Here is a 24,801-nt window from a genome sequence, read left to right as displayed (position 1 = left end):
CAATGCCTTGACTCGTTGGAAAAGCAGTACATAAGGGCTTTAATCCAAATACGCAATGCATGCATAAAATGACATTGACTCGATGTCACACCATTACCCTTTGGAGCGAAGGTGTCTGGCGGAGAGTTTGCCTCTCCCCCCTACTCTGGCACTCCTACACAAACAGAGCCGGTTCCACTCGGTGTGCCTCGAGTGCATCTTTTCTGCGTCCCTGCTCTTTCTGGGGGCTGAGCATCAATGCCAGGAAGCGTCCCACAGGCGAGTGCAGCCTGCGGAAATCCCTTCGTAAGGTGTGGACCGGGGCACTAAACCGCCCGTGGGTGACCGGTGCCTCTCTCTAGCAGGTCTGGAACAGGCTGAAAGAGCAGGCTGCTGAGGTTGCCTTCCCCCCCCACCCTTTGAGAAAAGCTCAAAAGAAAAAGCCACCTCTGGGGGATGTTCGTCGTCTTTTTTAAACACCGGATGTGGAATAAGATTAAGCCACTCAGATTCTGAGAACCACACAGAACGTACTAAGGAAAGTCCCCCCCGCTGCTCTCCTAAATGAACGGTTGCTTTCTTTGCTTCCCCTTGGGGAGTGAATCCAAACCTGATATTTTCCTTCTAGCTTTCTGTATGGAAGCCCTCCCTCTGTTTTTTCCTCCCCACTGCCCCTCCCAATTTAGATTGTATGCTTCTTGCAGGCGGGGGACTGCCCTGTGCTTATAAACCAGCTTGACGGAGCGCTGAAATCAGACTGAGAGGCTTGAGTTCGAGTCCGCATTCACCCCTGTGAACCTCCCTTAGGCGACTGGTAATTCTTCAGGCTGACCTACCTAACAGGGAGGGTTGTGGTGACTTTTATTGCAATAAGCATCTTTTGGACGCAGTTAAATTAAGATGCGCTTGCTGCTGTTTCTTAGTCTTTAGATTGCTGTTTCATATTATTTTTACTTTTTGTTATTGCTACGACCAATATTCACCACAAACAAAAATTCTCAGAGCAGTTTCCATAGAAAAGTAAAGAAGATGGCTCCCTGTCCCGAAAGGGCTCACAGTCTAAAAAAAGAAACGTAAGACAGACACCAGCAACCGCCACTGGAGCGATGCCGTGCTAGGGATGGATAGGGCCAGTTGCTCTCCTCCTGCTAAAGAGAAGACAACCGCCACTTTAGAAAGGCGCCTCTTTGCTCAGTTAGAAGGGTGGTTTCCAAACTGTGTGCCACAAGAAGGCCTGGAGATGGTTCTGTGTTCGCAAGGGGCCTACAATCTAGAAAGAAACACAAGGCAGACCCCAGCAAGAGCCACGGGAGGGATGCTGTGCTGGGGTTGGATAGGGCCAGTTGCTCTCCCCCTGCTCAAGAGAAGAGAACCGCCACTTTAAAACCACCCCTCCTGGCCCCGTTAGCAGGGGCTGTTGTTGTTATTTATCATTTATGGAGCTTGGCAGATCTCATGAATAGCTTGGATTGAAATATAGGCTGTTGTGGGCCAGAGCCCAGCACGGAGAAGCCTCATCGTGAGGATGGCCATGTTTTCCAGCCAGTTCAAGGGCGCCTGTCTTCTGGGCTTTCTGGACGCCGGGTGGTTCTCCCGTCCCTGCCTTTGTTTTGGGTCTCTCTCTAAACAAAGCCGTCTTGTTCCTCCAGCTCCGTGATCCCGGGGTTGTTTTCTCCCTGGCTTTGCATCTGCTGGTCTCATCTCTGTGCTTTGCAAAGTGGACTCTCTTGGGTGGGCGGCTGTCATTCTTTCTCACACCCCTCCCTGCACAGCCACTAAGTTAAACAAATCAAACCACTTGGGAGAGAGAGAGAGATGATGTGGGTCTCTCCGGTGGCGACAGTGCACGGAGTGGAGGAAGTGGATCAGGCGGATATTTTGCTCTCCCTCTGTCTAGAACTCAGGGTCAAATTGTGTGGCAGTAGATCCAGGGTGGCCCTTCTTCACACCGTGCAGAATTAACATCTGGAACCCCCTGCCACAAGATGTGATGATGGCCACTATCTTAGATTGCTTTAAAAAGGGACTAGATGAATTCACAGAGGAGAAGGGGGTCTATCATCTTGCAGTGGCCAGATGGAGCCTCCCGGTTCAGAGGCAGTGTACCTCAAGAGTTCCAGGTGCCAGGAACAAGCCACAGGGGATACAGCTGATTGGCCAACAACAATAGACTGGTTTTAAGGAAAGACACAACAAAGTTGCTGCAATCACCCACTGGAACTTTTGCAAGAATTACAAATTGCCAGCAAGTAAGAATTGGTGGAATCATCAGATTGAGGTCACAGAAAATAAAGAGGCAAAAATCACTGGGATTTTAGAATACAAACCGATAGGCATTTAGCACACAACATGCCTGATCTGACAGTGATCAAGAAGAACGGGTTCTGAAAACTGATATTGCAATCCCAAGGGATAGATGGGTTGATGAAAAGCAAGGGGAGGAAATAACCAAATACAAGGACCTTCAGATTGAAAGTGAGCGGCTCTGGAAAAAGAAAACAATCATGGTGCCAGTAGTTGTGGGTGCCTTCGGTGCAGTACCAGAAGAACTTGAACGCCGCCTCGACACCTTGGGCATCAATACAATCGCAATACATCAACTCCAGAAGGCCACACTGCTCGGGACAGCACTGAGACTACGGCGCTATCTTTAATTCTTCTTTAAGTTATCCTAGACCCTTGGAACGGGCCCGATAACTGAAGTACCGAATCCAGTCAATAACATCTGGTAGACTGTGTGTAAATAGCATCATCATCAATCATCATCATCATCAGTAATAAATAATAAAAAGAACTGGCGCTAACAGCCTGCATGCAGAGCCCTTTGCCCAGCACAGAAGTATCTGTCAGCCTCAAGTGAAATGCGGCCCGAAGGCCGGACTGGCTGGGAGCCACCGTGGCTAGCAGGGGGTGTGGCCGCGGAGAGGGACTACGCTCTGGGACAGGAAATCCTCGGCTTCTCCTCCTGCGGCCCCTCCTCACTCAGTCGGAGGCCACAATGCTCCACTTCCTCCTGCCTGTGCCAGAAGCTCCCCTGCAGGACAGGCCCTGGATCTGGGGAAGGGCTTGCGGAGGAGGGAGGGGAGGGAGGCCTCTCGGCCGCGGCCGGCCCGGCCAGCCAGCCAGCCCACGGCAGGAGGAGGCAGGCAGGCAGGCAGGCAGGCAAGGACGTGCACTCCGCAGCTCAAAAGGAAAGGGTTTTATTTATCTGACACACCCGTGACGCAGAGGGCCGAGGGGACGCGCTGCAAAAATAGCAAAAGGCTCTCGGAGCCAGGAGAAGGGGGAGCACAGAAGTGTGCCAGCCCATGCACATGGCCAGGGCCTGCGTGCACGCTCCTCGTCAACACGTGCACCCCTCTTCTGCAGAAGAACCCCCGTTGGATTAGACCAGAGTGGGTCTGCGTGCCGTTCTTCAAGTCCAGACGCTCCTGGAAGCCCCAAGCAGGCCAGGGAAGCAACACCCCTGCCCTCTCATTCGCACCTGGCGGTCAGAGGTAGACTGCTTCTGCGCATGGAGGTTCCACTGAGCTGCTGCTTACCCATGGGGCCTCTCCTCCTCCGTGACTGAGCCTTTCCCCCCCACCAAAGCTAGGGGCCATGGCCGTGTCTTATGGCTCGTTGCCCATGGAGTAATCTAGGCGGGCATCTGCCAGGATAGAGATGTACCTGACTGTTTCTGTACCCCAAAACTCACCCCTGAGCTGGATTTAGGTTCCAATCCCAGTGAGCCATGAAGCTTGCTGGATAGCCTCAGGCAAGCCTCTTTCGCCCTCTCCTGCCTCACAAGGCTGTTGTGAAGGTAACATGGGATGACGCGGCATATGCCACCCCAGGAGGAGGGCTGGAGGCCAGCACCTTGCAGAAGAAGAGAGATTTCCTCGGCAGCAAAAGCCGGTGCCTCCATTGCCCAGGCAAAGGCCTGGGGCGACCCCCAGTGTCCAGATGTGGTAGTACAAGCTGGCAACCTGGGGCTACCACCACCATTCCCGGCCTTCAGAATCAGGTCCCTGCACCGAGGGCCAGAGGAGAATCCCAGGGGATCAATGCAACATCTGGGGACAGCCATGTCTGCAGACAAAGAGAGCTGGTCTGGTGGCAGCAAGCATGGCTTGTCCCCTTAACTAAGCAGGTTGCAGATGAATGGGAGACTAGAAGTGTGAGCACTGGAAGAGATTCCCCTTAGGGGATGGAGCCGCTCTGGGAAGAGCATCTAGGCTCCAAGTCCCCTGCCTGGCAGCAACTTCAAGATAGGGCTGAGAGAGATTCCTGCCTGCAACCTTGGAGAAGCCGCTGCCAGTCTGTGCAGACAATACTGAGCTAGACAGACCAATGGTCGGACTCAGTAGATGGCAGCTCCCGATGCTGCTATGTTCCTACGAAGCTTGCCCTGGTGGGGAGATTTGGGTGTGTCTCTTCCCAGCAATCAGCCGCACAGCCACACACGGCTGATATCACCCGCAAGTGTCCTGTGGCACCACCCACCACCTCCAGCTCACCTCTGCGCTGAAGCCAGGAGTTTCCTTCAGCCTTGGGTCCCTCCCCAAATGTCCTTGAACTCTGCACCACACACGTAAAATCCGTGTTCAGGTGTTTGTGTACACCGTCCAGTTATTCCCCCATGACAGTCAGCGCATGTTAGGTCCTCCGCTTCGTAGCTGCCCCCCTGCCTTTGAGGGGGTCTGTTTCCAAGTTCCCTTTTAAAACACTCATTCACATAAAAACCTGTAGGGATGCACGCACACACACACACACAACAGCATGTCTGAACAGAGCGATAGATTCTCCCCTTTGTTCCTTCTTCCCTGGTCCATGCGGTCTGGACACTTTTTGTATCTGTCAAGTTGCCACCGTCTCTCCTTTGACCCCGCTCCTCTGCCTTTTAACAGCTGCCGTCCGATGCCCAGAGAGATTCTCCCAGCAAGGAGGTATCATGATAGGCCAGGCTTGACCTGCTGGGTTTCTGCCTGGCAGCCACCTCCCCTGCCAGGGAGCTGTGGACACAGGCTGCTCTTGGGGGGGGAGGGGGTGCGGGCTTAAGGCCAGGGAGCCCCCCACATCCGGGCCCAAGGGGTCCTCCTCCACGTGGCAAGTCGCCCAGGCATGGACAGGAGCCACCCAAGGGCTCAGGGGGGCAGAGCACCTTCCTTAGTGGCAGACAGGAGGGCTGGCTGACTCCCCCCCTGCTGACACCCTCCCACTCGGGGTCATCCCGCGGAAGGCAAAGAGGCGAAGGCCAGGAAGGAGTCCCCGAGCGAGCAAGGCAGGTGGCGGCGCTGACCTCATCCGAGTCCAGGGCTGGGCTGGAAGGAGGGGCCGCCCGGGAGGCAGAGCAAGGGCGCGGCAGGCAGCCGCCGCCGGGCCGCCCAGGAAGCGAATCCGGGCAGAAGCAGCCACAGGTGTCCCGCTCGCTCCGGAGTGCCCCGAGCTGCAGGCAGGCGGGAGAGCGCGGCGGCGGCGGCTGTTCTGGGAGAGGGTCTGGCCGGGCGCTCGTGGGAACGCGCTGGGCACCAGGTGAGCAGGAGACCGCGGGGCGGGGCGGGGGGGTCCGCCGGTGAGCTTCGTGGCTGAGCGGGGAGCTGAACCCGGGTCTCCCCAGCGGCGGGAGGATGGCACTCTCGAGCCGCTACGTCACTCTGCCTGCCTGGAAATCTGGCCCCCAAATGGGTGGGTGGGTGCAGATCCGTGTGTGTGTGTTTGTGTGTGTTTATAAGAGCTCGGGTTCAGCTCCCAGAACAGCCGCCGCCGCGCTCTCCTGCTTAGGGGAGTGTCACTTGCTGAATGTTTGCAGCCTGTCCAGCAATTGTGAACCAGGCCCAGGGAACCACCTGGAAAACCGGGGGACCCTGCCCTCCTCTCTGGTCTCTCCCCCCACCGGGCCCCTTTCCTTCCCTCTCTTGGCCACCTTTAAATTCCTCGCCCTCGTCATGAAGGGAGGTGGCCAGATACTCAGAAGAAGAGATAAATATTGGTTTAGGGCGCCCGCCTGTGGGCCGTTTTGCCTACTGCGTGACTCACGCAAGATGCTTGCAGGACAAGAGGTCTGCACCACTAAAGAACTGGCTGGGTATTTTGAATTAACAAGGGGAAATCCTTCTCTCCTTGACTTGCCAGATCTTAAACCCGTCTACTGTTAAAGGCACAGGAGCAGGCAAGGAGTCTCCCCCCTGTGAGTTGGCAACCTGAAATCTCCACCTGAGAGTCAGGTGAGCCCAGATCAAATAGATGCTTGTCATAAGCATAGCACAAATCTTGTCTTACAGTATTTAGGAAACAACCAGCCGGAGCAGCCACACAGTACATCCTACAGTATATAAAGCCGTCATGTTGATTTCAGCCAATTGTGTAGCCAACGATTCATGCTTTTCCCTAGAACTCAGCCGGGGTTGCCAGCTCTCCAGGAATCGAATTAGGCATCAATCTCCACCTGACTCTTGAAACCAACCCTGGAGATTTTAAAGGCTTGATACTGTGAAAAATATTGGAAAAGATAATGGTGTGTGTGTGTGTGTGTGTGTGTGTGTGTGTGAAAATCCAGGAATAGCCTCGGTTAAAGCTGGGGTAAGGGTGGTGGCACAGAGTTGCCAATTTCCCCCCCTGACAAGGCACTTGTGCTTTTGAGGGTTGTCTTGCATCTGCTCCTATTTTTAAGAGACAGTACAGTACAGACAATCTAGGAATAAATGTTTAAAGTTGGTCTTCCTGGGGACAAAGTGTTGGCTAGCGCACCCCTTTCTAAAGCAGCATCCGCTATATTCCAGTGCTCAAGGCAAAGAAAGATGGGTTGGCCACATAAATCTCCTATCCTGTAGGATATTTGCGGACCCTCTATATAGATCATAACTTCATGAATAAAATACTCAGCGTAAAGGACCACATCCTCAAGCATGCCAGGGAACCAATGGTAATAACTATCCAACCATTCTTGTTTTCAGGATCTGGGTGATCTGCTAATACTTGAGCAACAGTGGTAGAAGAGTTGCCAGCCAGGTCTACAAGAATCCCCTTTGCAGGATATTTGGCTGGCTGTAGACCGAAGCTCAGATACATTTGTTGAAGACCACAGTCCTCTCTGACACTTTCCTGGGAGCAGCAGCAGCAGGAGGAAGTGTTTCTCCTGCCCATCATTGCTGGCAAAGAACCGGGCTGTTGGTGGTGGACTTGTCCTTCCTCGGTGGAGCCATGGATCGTGGGACCACCATCGAAAACCCTTATGCCAGTGTGACGATTCCCCGAGCACAACTCAAGGATGGTTTCCTCAAGTATTACCTAGGGGAGGACCTGACTCCAGACACGGTCCTCTTCAACCCCAACACCCTGCCCACCTATTCAGTGTCCCAGGAGAAGGAGAGGGAGGCAAATCAGCAAGCGGCCTATGCCGGATGGAACGGTCAGAAAATCCAGACACAAGAGTCGTGGGCCAGGCCATATAACCCGTATGCCAGCCTCAAGATACCAAATGGAGCCTCCCCGGAGCCGTTCCACTGGACGAGCCATGAGGTTGCAGATGCAGGGGGTGGAGGCAGCCGCTGCTGCTGCTGCCCCTGCTGCGGGGAATGCTGCCCATGCTGCAAGAAGTGTTGTTGTGTGATCTCCTAACTCCGCCTCTGTGACAGGGGCAATAGACTGCTGGTCTGTGGCTGGAACTTCAGCCCGATGTCTCTTGGGTGGCCGTAGCCTTTTGAATGTCACCAGAAATGTGTTAAATTTCTTCCAGAAGACCCTGTGCTAGCTGTTTTCCCTGGCTTTTAAGAAACACTACAGACACTCTAGGAGTAAATGTTTAACGTTGGTCCTCCTGGGCACAAAGAGTTGGCTAGAGTGCCCTTTTCTAAAGCAGCATCCGCCATATTCCAGTGTTCAAGGCAAAGAAAGATGGGTTAGCCACAAAGTAAAAAATAATCATCATCATGAAAAATCAACATGCATGTGCAACTTGATTGATTGATTAAGTGCCACACAGGACAGGAAGCCACAGTCCAGGCGGGACATGGGGAAACAGACTGGTTCCAGATCGGCAAAGGAGTAAGACAAGGCTGTATACTTTCTCCTTCTTTATTCAACTCATATGCTGAACATATACTGAGAGAAGCTGGATTGGAAGAAGAGGAGCGTGGTTTTAAAGCTGGAGGAAGAAACATCAATAACTTGCGCTACGCTGATGACACCACTCTGTTAGCCGAGAATGCGGATGATCTGCAGTCCCTCGTAATGAAAGTCAAGGAGCACAGTGCAAAAACGGGACTACAACTAAATGTAAAGAAGACTAAGCTAATGATAAAGGGGACAGCAACCAGCCTCAGAATTGAGAATGAAGGCATTGAAGTGGTGGGGAGCTTCTGCCTTTTAGGATCGACCGTCAACAGTAAAGGATCCAGCAGTCAAGAAATTGGCAGCAGACTAGCACTTGGTAGGGTTGTAATGAAGTCCTTGGAAAGGATATTTAGATGCCATGACATGTCTATACCTACAAAGATTAGAATTGTTCGATTATGCTGGTCTAAGACCATAATAAAGATTGATTGATTGAATCGTTCAGGCAGTGGTTTTTTCCTTGGCACTCTATGGATGTAAAAGCTGAACTCTGAAGAAGCAAGATAGAAAAAGTGTTGACGCTTTTGAACTTTGGTGCTGGAGAAGACATTGGAGGGATCCCATGGACAGCCAGGAAGACAAACAAATGGACCCTAGAACAAATCAATCCAGAATTTTCACTCGAAGCACAAATGACCAGGCTCAAACTATCATACTTTGGACACATTATGCAAAGACCCAGCAACCTTGAAAAGTCTGTAATGCTGGGAAAAGTGGAAGGCAAGAGAAGAAGAAGAGGACGACCAGCAGCCAGGTGGACGGACTCGATGACGGCAGCAATGAAGGCACCACTGAGAGACCTTAGAGGCCGCGTGGAAGACAGACCATCCTGCAGAGAACCTCTCTATAGACTCTATATTATTGTGCATGTGCTGGGCATTTTTAAAAGCCATTGTGGCTGGAGCTGATGGGAACTGTGGTCCAGCAACATCTCGGGACCCAAGCTTGGGAACCTATCGTGAGGACACTTCACTGTGTGTGAAATACTGTCTTATTCTCGCCCTCTTTATTGCTGTTTCCATTCCTCTGCTGTCTCCCTTGGGTCCAGTTGTCGATTTCTAATCTCTTTGGGGCATGGGATTTTCCACTTGTGCTTGCAGTCAAAACACTTTCTCCGGCTGATCTTTCGAACTGCCACCTTTGCTCTCCAGGTGGTTTGCTGTAGCTTCTCTCCCCCAGGACTTGCTGTGTAGATACAGACTCCAGTTTTTCCGCATTCTACCATGGTTGCTGCTCCTTCCTTATCTAAACCGAAAGTCATGACGAGGTTTGTTTGCTAGGATCGGTACCTGACGGTGGAACATTCCAGGGACAGCCTCCAAAGGTCACTCCTTGGAGAGCTTTCAGCCACCGTGCAGAAAGTAGGCGCGGTAGGGAGAGAGGGAGCTGCCATCTACTGAGTCAGACCCTCGGTCCATCTAGTCCAGCCTTGTCCACACAGACTGGCAGCGGCTCTCCAAGGTTAAGGGGGAGTCCTCCTGGTGCAGCAGGGCTGAAGGCATTCTAGGTGAGAGGGTGCCAGACGCTATTCCCTGCCTGATGCTCTGGGTGGGGCGGCAGGAGAAGGCCGCTTTGCATATGGAACTGGAAAGGAACTGCCTGCTGTTAGTTCAGCGCAGGGGTGAGGAAGAAACTACGGACGGAGAGAGCTCACTCTTTCTCAGGATGGGCTGCTCACAGCCTATGCTGGGTCTTTGGAAAGTCAAACACAGACAGTCCTACGTTGTGACTCCGGGCCAGTCACTTCTCTCTCGGCCTGACCTACCTCACAGGGTTGTTGCGAGGAGAAGCAACCACGCACACCCTTCTGGCCTCCTTGGAGGAAGAGCAGGGTATAAATGTAATAATAATGATAATGAAATCAATCCTGCAAGCTAGTGCCTTCATTTCTGGGACAAACGGAACCGGTTACGAATCTGTTGGATTCATTCCAACTGCACCCGGGGATGCATTTGACAAGCGGGGATGCGTTTTTCAGAACCCCTCCCTCCGCGACAGTAAAATAAAGGGGTTACTCGTAACTCCTGGCTTGCGCTTCCCCACCCAGCCCCTCCTTGCTGGGGCCATTTTAATCAGCCGGATGCCCCAGGATGAAGTATTATCCTGGGGCGGTGCGAATCGGGAATATAAAGGTCGCTGCAAGGACGTGGCAGCATGCTTGCGTCTCTCCCAGGTAGAAAAGACAGGCGCTTTCGCTTTTAAATAGAAGAAACATGACTCTAAAGAACAAAATGGGGAAATGCAAATTTTCAAAACGGAGATTAAAAACGTGTGTATAAAATTTGTGTTGGGTTTTTATTTTATTTTATTTTTTTGAAGTGCAGAGTTCCTTGCACGCTCCTGCACACTGCACTTGTACAATGCAGCATGGAGCCTGGGTGCTCATTCCGCTTGCAGAAACCTGCAGGAAAGTGATGCCTCGGCCCGCAGTGAAGTGCTGCAGGGCAGAAGTAGCGGCTGTCAGCTTCAGCTTCATCTCTCTCTCTCACCCTCCTCCCCGTGACGTTCATCTTGCTGCCAGAGCCGATCCAGTTCCTGGCTCAGCAGGAGTCTGGGTGCATTTTTCCCTGACAAGTCGCCTCTGTTGTTTCTGCCCAGCAGTCAAGGTGCGAGAGGAATGCGGCTGGACCGGTCTGCATGTTTATCGAGGCCCTTGCCGAAAATATCCATCCAGAGCTGGCCGTGGGCTGGCAGCTTCCTCCTTCTGGATGGGGGGTTAGTGGGGTGTGAAAAGGTCAATGCTCGCTCCGCTCAGTGCTGACATTGTGTGCTCTTCAAGTTCTTCTGGTTCAGCTGCTCTCGCTTCCACTCCGCTCTTGATGCTGTGCCCACGGGGAAAGATGCAGGGCGCTTCTTAAAATTCGGGAGATAGATGGCAAGCCGCTTAGACACAGGATCCGCAGTGGAGGCTTATGAAATGTGGCATGGCTGGTGTGGGGTTGCAGAGACCTTTTTCTCCTTCCTCCCTAATTATAGAACTCCTGTCGTCCAAATAAGCTGATTGGTAGGGGAGTCTGGGCTCCCCTTCCCTACACACACACACACACACACACACACACACACACAGAGCAGAAAATGTGTGGAATTTGCTGCCGCAAGATGTGGGGAATGACCCGTGGTTCACAAAGAGATGAGGACAATTTGAACATAGGAGGCTGCCTTAGGTAGAGTCAGACCCTTGGTCCATCTAGCTCAGGATTGTTTGCACTGACCGGCAGCAGCCCAAGAGAGTTTCAGCCTCAGGGGTCTTTCCCAGCCCTACCTGGAGATGCTGCCAGGGATGGAGCTAGCAGGAATATGATGGATATTTCTGATGAATATATGCCGCCTTTCAACAAACGTCCCCAAAGAGGTTTACATCAGTATTATAAATCAATCAGTAAAATGGCTCCTTGTCTCTCAAGGGCTTACAATCTAAAAAAGAGACATAAAATAGACACCAGCAACAGCCGCTGGAGGGAATGGGGTGTGATGGATGACCTTCTGTATGCAATGAGCCTGGGCCCCATACACAGGTCTTCCATCCAAGCACTGACCACACCAAGACCTGCTTAGTTTCATCAAGGTGGCTGTATCATGTGCCCTGAGACCTCGCTCTGGGTTTTCCCTCCCGAGGGGTCCCTCCTGGATATCCAGTTCCTCTTGCAGCCATTTGCACTGCTGAAGAGGCAAGCCGGTTTCTGATTCAACAAGAAACCTCTTCTGCATATGGTGGACACTCAGGAGACCCTTCTAGCTGCTTAGGAATTTTTCTCTGCTCTCTGCACTGAGAGGACCACGTGAAAATGAACCAGGGCCTCCCACAGCGGCAGACCACCGCACCTGAGATCTTGGAAGTCGAACAGTGAAGTCGTATGGAAGTCGTATGTGAAAAAATGAAGGGGCCTTGTACTGAGACAGGCTCTCGCTTCACATAGCTCATCTGCTCTGACTGGCAGCGGCTTCCAGGCAGAGATCTTTCCCAGCTATTTCTGGAGATGCTGCCAAAAACCAAACCTGGGTCCAGGGCATGCAAAACTTGACTACCTCCCTACCCCCATTTTACTGGGCTCCCTTTCACTGGAGGTTTTTAAACAGAGGCTGTGTGATCATTTGTCAGGAATGCTGTTGTCCCCTGCTAACTGAGCAAAGGGGCACTTTTTAGAAGTGGTGATATAGGAGGTGATATATATGTGCCTAAAGTGATGATATATATGTGCCTCCAAGGAAGTGCTCTGACAAAACTGCCGTTCCCTAGATGCTTGCCGGCTAAATTGGCTGCAAAGAAAGCCGTTTCGCCCTAGAGGTGATTAGCTATCAAGCTGGACGGAGGGAGGGAGTGGAAGAGGCAAGGGCCAGAGGTCAGAGAAGGTGGCCTCAGGTGCGGGCAAGTGGAGGGCACCCAAAGGCCACACGCGTGTCCAGAATTGCAGGCTTGTGGGCCTGCCGGCCTCACAGATGGCTCATTTCACTAATGAGACCTGCGGAGCGGCTGGAGAGAGGAATATTAGGCTCTGCCCAGGGAGACAGGCGGCCCCGAGCGCGCCTGATTGTGTTTCGGAGGCTATTGTCAGCGGGGGCAACAGTAACCCGACCCGGCTGGGCTGGCTCCCTCGTGGCAGATACAATGGCACAACTGTATCGGAAACGTGAACCGCCGATAATTACCGGAGTGGGAAGCCAGAGGCCTCCTTCAGCAGAGGAGACGGAGAGAGAAGCCACCCCCGGGCCGTGGCTTGCTCCTTGGGAGGGACCCTCTGGCTCGGAGCTGAGCCCAACTTCCTTCAAAACTGGCTCGGGTCCGGCGAGGATGCAACAACCGGAAAGGTACGTGTTCTCCCAGCGGGTCTTTGGCATGCAGCAGGGGCCTGCAGATCCGGTGTGACTGAGCCACCCGTCCAGCCCTCCTGGTTCCCTGCGACTGGCAAGGAAGACCAGTTTGGCAAAGAGCAGCCGTTGTGGAGCACGGCTTGCTCACACACCCTGCGGCTATCGGGGCGACCCACAGTGGGGAAGCCGTCTCCTTTTCGCCTCCGTTTGCTGACTCCCAAGAAGCATCCGGCTGGAATACTGCATGCCGCGGGCCTTGGGTCTGCCACAACAAACCGCTCTGTAGCCCGTTGCGGGGACGGATGCTCATTGTGAGTTTCGACAAGGTCTTCACCCCTAGAGATGGAAAAGAGGTGGTCGTGTTCAGGGGCCTAGCTAGGGGAGAGGGGGCCCATGCTCGCCCCTCTCCCCGGGGCCCCTCGGAGTAAGAGAGATAATGAAGAAAATAGGGAGGGGTGGAGCTGGGCCACTCTGCTAAGAAATCCTTGAGCCAGACCCCAACATTTTGGCCAATAGTACCATCTCTAGGAGGGTAGCCAAAAATCACTATTGAGCATTCGTCCCCTGAGATGGTACTTTTGGCCAAAAATTGGCTCCTGGATTTCTTAGCAGAATGAGCTATAAAACCCAGCCACTGGGGTCGCAGCTGCTGTGTGATCTCAGTAGAGCTGGCTTTGCTAAAACTGAGCTGCTAAAGAGCTCAGGTTATGCAAGGCCGTGCAAGACCTTTGCAACTTTGCCAGCCCCTGGAGAGGTGTAGATCAGCACAGATAAAGACAGCAGAATGACCAAGCCTTAAACCTACTGGGCAGTCGAAAGAGGCTCAAGAGCCGAGTTAATTAGACTGTGAATGCAATCATGACCAATATTTACTCTGGCTTGACTTCCATCATGGGTCCATAGCAGAGACTTCAAAGTGAGGAGGAGGGGCTGACAGCAACAACAAACCATGCACACTTCCCTGGGAGGAAGCCCCATTGAATACAGCAGGGCTCACTTCTGAGTAATCACGCCTGTTCTGTTAGGCTGCGTGCTTATTTGGAAGTAAGTCCCAGCAAGGTTTTTTCCTAACATGCAATAAATGGGTGCAGGGGAAATTATATTTTTGGGCAGCTAGGCCTAGGGAGTTTAATAAGGAATATTTCTTTACAAGAAAGCAAAAAAGAGGAAGAAACAAGAAATAAAGATGAATACTGTTGGCTTTCAGTCTTCTTCGTAGCATTGTGCAAAGACCTGTGCCTTTGTTTTACTCGTTTTTCGCCTGCTTTCTCCCTTTGTCATTTCCCCTCACTCCTGATCTGTCTCTTCCTATTCATTTCCATTTCCCCATCTTCTGTCCTTTCTGTTAGAAAATTCTGGAGGGTGGGGATGCTCGTAGTTGGGGTGGGGTATGCCTCCAGCTGGTGCCACTGGAGACACAGCTGAGGATAAACCTCGCGCCCCCGTGGCTGGCATCCCAACTCAGCGGAAGCCCTACTGAAACCTGGTCATCCTGAGCAGTACTCCTGAGTAACTTAGTCTGGAGGTCAGCCATTGTGGCACATACTTCTGAGTGATCCGTGCTGTAAATGGGTCTGGATTCAGGCTGTTGAAAACTTCTGGCTCTTTCCGGATTCTTGTTTCTCTGTCTGTAGCGTCCAGCACTGAAGGGCACTCTCTCCCTCTCCCTGCTAGGATGGCTCAGACTCCGGGGGCTGAAAGCAGCGAGGCAGAAGAAGAACGATCCGAGGCCCAGGCACTCCTCCCGAATCGTGGTAGCCACAAAATTGACTGCATCATCTGCTATTGCTCCTATGACCTGTCGGCCCGCCTGCCCCGCCGCCTCTATTGCGGCCACACCTTCTGCCAGGCCTGCATCCGGCGCCTCAACACGGTCACCAACGAGCAACGGTGGATCCCCTGCCCGCAGTGCCGCCAGAACACCCCCACCCCCCGCGGAGGGGTGACCATGCTCGACCTGGACCTCACGGCGTTCTTGGCGGTCAAGTCGGAGAAGGAGCATCCCCGCGTGACGGGCAAGGCAGAGCCTGAGCTGGCCTCGAAAATGTCCGTCAAGGAGAACCCGGTCACGCAGCAGCCCACAGGCCTGTGCCAGGAGACGTTGCCGCAGCCGTATTTCCCGCAGAACAGCTGCTGCGACCAGTGTCTTTGCTGTGGGACCACGGCAGCTTTTCAGGGATGACTTGGCTTACGGTCTGGGTGGTGTGGCTAGTCCCTAGTGAACTCAGAAGCTGCAGTTCTGAGGATTTCCTCCAGGTGGCCCAGGTGGCCTTTCTCTGCCAGGACATCCCTAGCCCTGATTGGCTGTACGAGCCTGGTTCCCTGATTGGCTGAGAGCTCTATAAAAACCCAGACAGGTCAAGTGTGTGGTGGGGGGGGGGGGCATTTTTGAGCATTCTGCTGTGATGGCAGGCAGCAAGTGAGGACTACTCCCAACATTTTTGTTTGGCCAGTCATCAACCTGTTTTATTTTTACTGATTCTTGCCTTCTGGTGGGCTTTCCTGGTGGACTTTGACCTTGGTTGCTACCTGTGTGACTTGCAAAATTAATCTGTTTGGCACCTGGGCTTGTTAACAGACACACACACACACACACCCCACACACACACATATACTGTCCTCTGGGGAAATGCTAACTCTTCACAACAGGAGCATTTCCAGATGGGGCTTTTAGCTCACTTCTCCTTCAGAATGGAGGGTGTGCATTCACATATCAGCCAGATTTAACCCAAGGTCCCTGCAAGCTATCAGGGAGCACTCCAGACACGGTTCGGGACAGGTTTTTCGTTGCGCGTTGGAGCATAGCCTAATTTATGTCCGGGGTTTTAAAAAACCCCACTTTTTGCATCATTTTTGGGCGGGCAAATCTGAACTCGCAGTCAAGCCTTGCAGTAAACCTGCAGTCAAGCCCGCTGTCTCTGGAAATGCTCCAGGTTATTCAAGGATCTGTTCCAAGCTCTGATACAGAGCTGGATATTGACATGAGCTTTGGAGGGCGGAGGGAGATATCAGGTTGGTCTGCACTTGCTTCTGGAAGCTGTTTGGGCAGCTTGTTGTTGTGCTGCCTGTGGTGTTATTTCTTTCAACTGCACACAGATCATGGTGACGATCTTTTCATATGCTGCTAACGTTGCAGGAACGATGTACCACCTCTGAAATATGAGGGGAGGAAGGCAGTTCTGGAATGGATTTCAAATGAGATGGGCATGTATAACATCAGAAGAAGAGGAACCTAATTTGGAGGAAGCTATCCATTTGTGAAGGTGAACAGGTGGAGCTATGCATAGTTGTGTTAAACCACAGGAGGTCGGAGTTTCACCCTGAAGCCAGTACTGGACAATAACATAAGATTTAGCCACTCTTACCACCACCGTCGGATGGAACGGACATTGTTCTATTTGTGTGTTTGTTGTTTTCATCATGTCATTCACAGTTTTGTTCCACTCTGACTTTAGGACAAAGGAGGTAACACATCCCAGGATGCCTACATAACACCACTCGTCCATTTCATTGCCATTTTATTTATTTATTTATATCGAAGCTAACCGCTTTGGGAACTTTGGTTGAAAAGCGGTATATAAATATTTGTCGTCTTGTCGACGTTGTCATCCATTCAAGCACCCGGCGTGCTGAAAACATTCCACGTCTTGTTTGTTTTCTTCTTCTTAACACGTCAGTTGCATATGTGCGGACTCGTCACGTTTCAGTTCAGAATGCCTTGGGTTGTTTTTCATTAAAAAATGCATGCATGTTTTTGCAGACGTGTTTCACGCGTGGATTTTAGAGCGTGTGAATTTGGTTTGCGGGAAATGCTTGACTGTTTAAAACAAGAATCGGGGCCAGTCTTACCACGAAACGGGGTGGAGTAGCAAACTATCTACACTTCAGGCTGGCTTGTGGACCAGTTCTCAGGGGCGGCATAAGAACATAGGAAGGTGCCTTATACTGAGTCAGACCATTGGTCCATCTAGCTCAGGATTGTCTGGGAGGAGAGCTGGTCTGGTGGTAGCCAGCATGAATTGCCCTCTTTGCTAAGCAGGGTCCACCCTGGTTTGCATTTGAATGGGATACTACATGTGAGCACTGTAAGATATTCCCCTTAGGGGATGGGGCTATAGCTCAGTGGAAGAATGCCTGCCTGCTTGCATGCAGACAGTTCCAAGTTCCCTTCCTGGCAGAATCTCCAAGTTAGGGTTGAGAGAACCTTGGGAAAAGCCGCTGCCAGTCTAGGTAGACAATACTGAGCTAGATGGACCAATGGTCTGACTCGGTATATGGCAGCTTCCTATGTCAGCACTGACTGGCAGCGGCCCTCTGCATATGCTCAGAAGCACCCTAATCTTTGTGAGAATTGCTTGTGATTTGGGGCCAGTTTCTGAGCCCAAAGTCGGGTTCCAGAACCAAAAGTGGACGTAGCTAAGATCGCAGAGGAGAAGTAAACATAACTGGATTATTGCTTTTTTTTTTTACTTTGCATTTTGTGTCAGAGTTAGCATATGACAGCCTTTTGATGCTGGCTCAGATATGCTGCCATCTTTTCCTCATATCTGAAAGTCAACACAACTAAGCTAACATTTCAGGGCACTCAAAACAGCCTTTGTCATTTTTGACGCAAGCTGGTTTTACGCCCATCAAACTAAGCAAATACAACCATTGTTAACTGGTTTTTCAGGATACATTTTTCCTCTTCAAACATTGTCTTCTCAGAACCATTTGTTCTTGTTAATATCCTGCAATATGGTGTCTCTCAAAGTCGAGGAACTGGTGGCTACTCTGTGTTACAACTTCAGGACTGTTGCATATTTTCAGCAGTGTTGCACAGTTTCAGAGGCTAGGCTCACCTACGGCTTTTGCCATCCTCCAGACTGACAAAAGCTGCACCTGTGGAATTCTGCCTGCTCTGCTACTGTGAAAGGCACAGTCTCTGTCCGTTAAAAACCAAATGAACTGACTATTCTCAGGGTTAAGATCTGGCCCTTCTTCTATAACAGTTGCAGTAACTGCATTTTCATAGCTAAGGTGTGTTATGGTTTGACTCAAACCACACACACCCCTTAGTATAGTCTACTGCACACAGCACCTCTGAGCATGAGCAGTGTGTTTTCCCCCTTGAGCAGCACAAATCTTTTTAAAATAACCCACCATGTAACAGAATGTGAGGAAATAACAAAAGCACTGCTGGCGATATAAAACTATGATTAATAAATAAAATAAAATATTGACTGGGCGGAGAGATTTATGTCGCCCTGTTTTGGCAACTGTCTAAGAAGACTAAATTCCGATCAATACAACTTTGGCCAGTTGACAGGCAGAAATTCAACCAGGGCAACTGTCCCAGTACGAGAGATACCCTGCTGGGAGAAGCTGCACCTGTTGAATTCTGCCCACCCACCCCGTCCATGCAACTGTTTAATAAGGCATTCCACTCGTTGTGTAAGATCTTTGCAGGGCTGTGGCCTGCCTGAACTTTCTCTCAGGATTGCTGGAATGTTTTCCTCCATCATATTTTTCTGGAGCACCCAGGTCCAAATCAGTTGTCATAAACTGTTTCTTGGGGCCACTTTTATTGTGTTGTTCTGTTTAATTTTACAGGAACATAGGAAGCTGCCGTCTACTGAGTCAGACCCTTGGTCCATCTAGCTCAGGATTGTCTGCACCGACTGGCAGCGGCTTCTCCAAAGTTGCAGGCAGGAATCTCTCTCGGCCCTATCTTGGAGATGCTGCCAGGGAGGGAACTGGGAACCTTCTGCTCTTCCCAGAGTGGCCCCATTATCCCCTGAGGGGAAGATCTTCCAGGGCTCACACTTCTAGTCTCCCATCCACATGCAACCAGGGCCGACCCTGCTTAGCTAAGGGGACCAGTCCTGCTTGCTGCCACCAGCCCAGCCCTCCCCTCCCCTCCCTTCTGTTAAACGTGGCAATTAAGCGCAGGCCTCATTTAGGGCCTAGTGTGGCCTAGTGGCTGGTTGTGTGGAAACAAAGCCAGTTCAGAATTAATGGTGGCGAGGGTCTTTCCTCAGACCCTCATATTTTCCTCAGGGCATATTTTCCTCAGCCTGGCTGCCAGGTGTATACATGGGTTTTTGTGTTGTTTTTATTTATTTATATTATTATTAGTAGTAGTAGTTGCTGCAGCAGCAGCAGTGTTCAGGCCCAATTTATTGATTAGGGCCGTTTTGGGCCGAGCCGTGGCCGATAAACACAGGCCTCATGGCGGCTGGTGGCTTATAAAACAGGCCGGGATTGTGTGTGTGTGTGTGTGTGTGTGTGTGTGTGTGTGTTTTAACACCAGCGGTGGTTAGAGGTGATCCAGACCTTCAGTTATTTTTATTCCCGCCTGGCTGTGGTGGCTTTTTGTTTACTTCCCTTTTTTTATTTTTATGGTGCTCGTTTATGTCTCCTGGCCTGGTCCGTTTCTCTCTGGACACTTTAAAAATAAACAGCGGCCAGTAAACACAAGGCCTCATTAAACCTGCTTGAGGTTGAGTGGGCTGCCCGTTTTTAAAACCAAACCAAGCCCCTTTTTGAGTGAAAACGGGGGTCTCTGCCCCTCACCGGTCTCCCCCACCACCCCAGCCTGGCTGCAGTATTTTTGCTGTTTGTTTGTTTACATATTTTTATAATGTCCAAAACTTAGGTCTCTGGGCAGTTTACAACAGTTGACCCCAGGTCCAATTTATTTCCTAGCATCTTTTTTTTTTTTTTTAATGGTGGTAACTACATAGAGATCCATTGACATTGGATTAGACGATAGGTGTTCTCCACTGGACAGTCTCTTGTTCCATGGCTGTGTTGGGAGACGTGTCCAGAGCATGGAGATTTTGTTTCTCAGAAATGGCAGAAGGCTAACTGTCGCATCATTCTGATTTCAGGGCGACAGGGTCCGCGACCATGTGCAGAGCGGAATTGCACTGGAAGTCTGCCCAAGTGGCACTGGGGTTGATCCTAGCAACTTCCGGTGAGAGAATCCTGGAGGCTTTTTTCAAGAACGCCATATAGAAAACAACTGTAATATAACCAATGCTGGTGAAAGCAAGTCATTGAATCTTGGTCCAGTTGGGGCCTCCCCCTGCATCTAAAATGGCAGTCTTCCATGGATCCTATGAGCCATGGAACTGCATCCTATGAGCTGGCTCTGGTTTTCTTGGGGGTTTTTTTTGCACAAAATTAATGGGATCTTCTGATCCTGGTTACCTATCCTGGTGAAAGGCAGTTTAATCACAGCTGTTTGACCGCGGTTGCCCAGGATTCAGGAAATCTGTGTTCTCACAACCACCAAGGTCGGAGAAAGGCACAGGTGGACTCCTTACTTGGAACAGAAATATTTCTAGGGGAAATGTTTATGGGCAAAACCACAAGGAAACTGTTCTGATAGGTGCCCACAGTGCCAATTTGGTTGCACACTTACTCTCCTTGTTCCTCTCCATGCAGTACTGGGATTGTGTCCTCCAATGTGGATCCCATACAGGGAGGAACTTTGCCTCTATGTCCCTGCTGGTCCAGCTCTGTCTTGGAGTGAGGCCAGCATCTTCTGCCAGGACCAAAATGCCAAGCTGGTGGTCATCAAGGATTACAACAAACAGGTAACAGCCTCTGCCCTTGTTTCCCACTCACAGACAATCAAATATTGGGAGTGTGCACAGCTCCCGAATTGGAGAGGAGGAGGTGTCTCCTATCCTAGTAATCCTCGTGTAACCCGCCGTAAGGTTTTTAGCCTTGAGACCAACAGGGAAGCCTTGCAAAAATGAAGCATGCCAGGTCCAAGCCGAACGCGTCACAACATGGCTGCTCTTTGAAGGAGCCTTTGCCCAACCGGAGCTGCTGGCACTGAGCTCCCTTTGCAAGACCTGATCTCCTTTGGCAAACGTGCTACAATATGCTTTGCTGAAGCTGAGCTGCTAGGTCACCCATTCTGCAGTCCCCGCAGCTCCACAGGCCGCACCACCAAGACTTCTGTGCCTAAAAGGGGTGTTTCCTGGACACGTGGAGTCCCAGGTAGGCAAAGCCCCAGCCTAGGTTCCACTTGGGTCAGGCCTTGGAATCTGATAGTGACTTCTGGAAATGCTCTTCGCGGTAACTGAGGAGAACGGCACGGCCCACCACCTTGTATTCCCTGCCTTGGCACAGATGTTCCTGACGGACCACACAGATGGTGCTAAGGGACCCGCGTCCCTCTACTGGATAGGGCTGGCCTGGCAAGAAGCAAATGCTCAGCTCACCTGGGTGGATGGCACTCCAATATCGCAGAGCTGGTACAGGTAAGAGAGAAGAAGAGAGCCTCCGGGTTCGGGGCCGATGGCCGTGTGCTTTCATAGCCTGCGTGAGGCAACAGGATCGGAGCTCAGATTCTCCCCCTTATACGAATACGACGAGTATTTATATACCGCTTTCTGACCAAAGTTCCCAAAGCGGTTTGCATACAGAAATTAACGAACGAACGAACTAATTAATTAAATGGCCGCCTGTCCCTAAAGGGCTTACAGTCTAAAAAAAGACACCAGCAACAGCCACTGGAGGGATGCTGTGCTGGGGACGGAGCGGGCCTGTTGCTCCCCCCCCCTGCTAAATAGAAGAGAATCACCACTTTTAAAAGGTGCCTCTTTACCCAGTTAGCAGGGGTTATGCCTCTCTTCATGTGTAGAGCAGGCCCTGCAATGAGACAGGCAAAAGCCCCTACCTCAGGGAAGAAATTTGATCACCTTCACCTTGAATTTAGCCCAGGAGCCAATCAGCAACTGGTGGGATTCACAAAGAGGCTTGATGCGGTCTCTGCGATGCATGCCAGGTATTAATCTGGGATGGCTGCCGCATCTTGGGCTTCCAGCTTAGATTTTAATTGCGAACCCGCTTCTTGGATCAAAGATCTCGGCACCTAGAGACATCTGGTGGGCCACTGTCGGAAACGGGATGCTGGGCTAGAGAGACCTCATCCGAAGGGCTGTTCTTGTGTTCTTTTCAGCTCCTGGCTGCAGGGCCACCCCAAGAAGGGACATTGCGTCCAGATCGTGGGCTTCTACGCTGGCCAGTGGAGAGACTGGGATTGCCGTGCCAACACCTCCTTCATCTGTGAGATGCCAGCAAAAGGTATGGGAGAAACACTGCTAGCGAGAGGAATGTAGTGAGAGCTGGTGTCATGCAGTGGCCAGGAGGCTGAGCTACAAACTAGGGCTTCCCCACTTCAAATCTGGCTTCTGCCATGAACTCACCCGCTGGCCTTCGGCTAATCCCTCAGCTGCAAGATGAGGATCATAATACATAACTTTACCTATTTTGTAAGGATTACATTAAGGTGATCTATGTGAAGCACTTTGCACGCTCCAAAAGAACTATACAAGTGCTAAAGATTAAAGTGTGATACAAGTGCTAAGGATGATTATATATGATCTTAAATCTCTTTTTACCGTAGTACAAGACATGCTCATCAACTTTGCAGTGGGACCTCCTTAGATTCTAGCGTTTCTTTCTCTCCGCTCTTCTTTTCCTAGATGCTTTCCCTGGCTCTGTGAAGAAGGTCCGTTTCCGCTCTCGCTGCTACACCTTCCATTTCCCATCCTTCCGGGAAGTGAGGTCCTGGAGAGAGGCCCAGGCCTTCTGCCAGGAAACTGGGGAGAGCTTAGCCGTTGTACACGATGAGGAGGAGAATGCCTTCCTGTCATGTAAGGAAAGGCAAACCAGGGCAGTTGCCCATTTTTAATTTCTAGCTCGCCTCTTCAAGGGCTCGTGCTGGCTAAAAACCTATCAGGAGAAAAAAGCAAGACCTAATGCCCCATTAAAAAATAAAACTGTTCCATAAATAAGAGACTGGAATTGTAAACCTTAGTTACGTTTCCGCCTTGGCTGTCTGGTTATATTTTCTTTTTTTAAGACTCTAAAAATGCTCTAGCTTTTTATGCCCCGCCTGGTGGTTTTAGACTGAAGACAGGACATGTTAAGTGTAGCAGGGGTGAACTTGGAAGTATTTTTATGGTATTTAACACACACCTACGTACTTCTGTGCTGCTCTATAAAAACCGGTTCATCTTTTCTGCAGGAAAGCAGATGGAACTGGGGCCCTTCTGCATGCAAAGCAAAGACTCCCCTTTTCACATAGGAAGCTGCCTTCTATTGAGTCGGACCCTTGGTCTCTCCAACTCAGTACCGGCTTCTCTAACTGGCAGTGGCTCTTTAAGGTTTCAGGCATGTCTCTTGCACAGCCGGACCTGGAGATGGTGCCAGGAGTTACACCTGGAACCTTCTGCATGCAAAGCAGATGCTCTACCACTGAGCTCTGGCCCATCCCATCACCTAGCAGGCACACCCTTCATTCTCCAAAGCAATGTTTCCTACACATTACCATTCATGGCGTAGCTCAATGACACCCCTATAGAAGCCAGGTGTGGAATAAGCCAATCCAGAATCCACACACAGCTGCAGAGTGTCGACTGGCGTATGGCATCGTTGCCGGGACCTCTCCCCAAGATCCACCAGTCCACACGGGATTTAGCTACATCCTAAAACACTCCATCTGGCCTAGCAGGAGGTTATACAGACAGGGCTCCCCCCCACACCCCCGAATCCACTCCTGATTGGAGTGTGCCAGTCCACATATTTGCTGGATTTAACCCGACCTCCCTGCGGGCTATCAGGGACCAGGACAGACAGGGCTTTGTTTTTCTCTGAAGGGAGGCTGCAAATTCTAGCTTAACCTGAGTTATGTGTGGGGGTTAAAAAAAATCCTCTATTTCCAGCAGCTTTTGAAGAAAACTCCGGGCTTCTGCTTTCTTCGAAGGTGTTGATGGAGGTGCTGATGGCTATGCAAATGGTCCATCTAAACCCTTGAATTAAAATGCCTCAAATCTGCTGCGGAGCAGATTCGCTCTTCAGATACCCCTAGGCATAGAGCCATGTGTGAAAAACCTCCAGGAGCATAGGACCGTGTTGCTATCCAGCAGTATTTATTCAAAACATGCCCTGCTTTGCCAAGGTTTGAAACAGCCTCCAACAGAACACAAACAATAAACAGTCAGAGCAGCAATGAAAACAAATTAAAAAACTATAATTAAGAAATGCGATAGCGGCAGCAGAAAGACAGAGCTGCAACACCCGTTCAGCAGCCGTAGTTCTTTTGGAAGGGGCTGGCTTTACATCCTTGCAAAGCCGCAAGGAGGGGATAGTTTCTGGTGCTGGCCTCGTGCTGTTCAGTGACAGAAACAACTCTGCAGGGTCACTGTTCTAGATCACATCATTCCTTGCCTCTTAATCTTCCGGTGCTGTGGGCGATTCGCCTCGGGGGCAGCAATGTGTTTGCCCTGGTGAGATGGGACAGGGCGGCCACATCATCGTCCCAAAGATGTAGGGCAATTCTGTGGCTTGCCTTCCAGATGCTTTTCCTGAAGACGGCTGGCATATGTGGATCGGGCTGCGCTTTGGCACTGCATGGAAGTGGAGCGACTCATCACCCCTCGGCTATTTCTGGTGGCATCCAGGCAAGTGTGCTTCTGAGACTGTAGTTCCCCCACCCCCATGCCCCTCATTTGTACAGGCAGAACGCCACAAAAGCAAAATGTGCTTTTGCTCAGCCCTTTCTGCCAGACCCCTTGACTGTGATCTGGAGCTCCATAAAGGATCCAGAAAGTATATAGAGCTGCGTATGAGCAGGAACTCCTCATATGCTCTTATGTTCTTATAGACAAATTCATGAAGGACAGGTCTATCCATGGCTACTAGTCTGGTGGCTATGGGCCACCTCCAGCTTCAGAGGCACAATGCCTGTCAATACCAGTTGCAGGGGAGCAACAGCAAGAGAGAGGGCACGCCCTCAGTTCCTGCCTGTGGGCTTCTCAGAGGCATCTGGTGGGCCACTGTCTGAAGCAGGATGCTGGGCTAGATAGACCATGGGCCTGATCCAGCAGGGCTGTTCGTATGTTCTTAACTGTCCAG

General features: G+C 51.1%; 2 protein-coding genes across 6 annotated transcripts in view; both read left to right on the top strand.

Moving 5' to 3' along the window:
• Positions 1-7,587: 7,587 nt before the first annotated feature.
• On the top strand, positions 7,588-16,641 carry RNF224 (ring finger protein 224). Its single transcript, XM_053282711.1, has 2 exons — positions 7,588-12,879; positions 14,557-16,641. Exons 1-2 carry the CDS (start codon positions 12,527-12,529, stop codon positions 15,062-15,064), a joined length of 861 nt encoding a protein of 286 aa, XP_053138686.1. The 5' UTR covers positions 7,588-12,526; the 3' UTR covers positions 15,065-16,641.
• The window catches only part of LOC128339115 (uncharacterized), a 27,348-nt gene continuing 18,209 nt past the window's right edge, over positions 15,663-24,801 (top strand). The window contains exons 1-7 of one of the 5 annotated variants that reach the window (XM_053282682.1): positions 15,663-16,145; positions 19,755-19,840; positions 20,314-20,465; positions 21,010-21,140; positions 21,842-21,966; positions 22,368-22,538; positions 24,243-24,347. In XM_053282682.1, the coding sequence (XP_053138657.1) occupies positions 19,774-19,840; positions 20,314-20,465; positions 21,010-21,140; positions 21,842-21,966; positions 22,368-22,538; positions 24,243-24,347 (751 nt within the window). In that variant the 5' untranslated portion in view covers positions 15,663-16,145; positions 19,755-19,773. Of the gene's footprint in view, positions 16,146-18,131; positions 18,950-19,059; positions 19,187-19,216; positions 19,552-19,754; positions 19,841-20,313; positions 20,466-21,009; positions 21,141-21,841; positions 21,967-22,367; positions 22,539-24,242; positions 24,348-24,801 lie in introns of those variants that run through there. The other 4 variants (XM_053282680.1, XM_053282679.1, XM_053282681.1 and 1 more) reach the window with 4 other exon arrangements.

Source organism: Hemicordylus capensis, chromosome 17, assembly GCF_027244095.1.
Source record: "Hemicordylus capensis ecotype Gifberg chromosome 17, rHemCap1.1.pri, whole genome shotgun sequence".
Lineage (NCBI taxonomy): Eukaryota > Metazoa > Chordata > Lepidosauria > Squamata > Cordylidae > Hemicordylus > Hemicordylus capensis.
Note: the sequence above shows the minus strand (reverse complement) of the source record. Positions and strands in the feature narration are given on the sequence as shown.

Coding starts and splice junctions, on each gene's coding strand:
- RNF224 (XM_053282711.1), top strand. CDS start 12,527: ATGAGACCTGCGGAGCGGCTGGAGAGAGGAATATTAGGCTCTGCCCAG. Junction 12,880..14,556: donor AGGATGCAACAACCGGAAAG/GTACGTGTTCTC, acceptor TCTCCCTGCTAG/GATGGCTCAGACTCCGGGGG.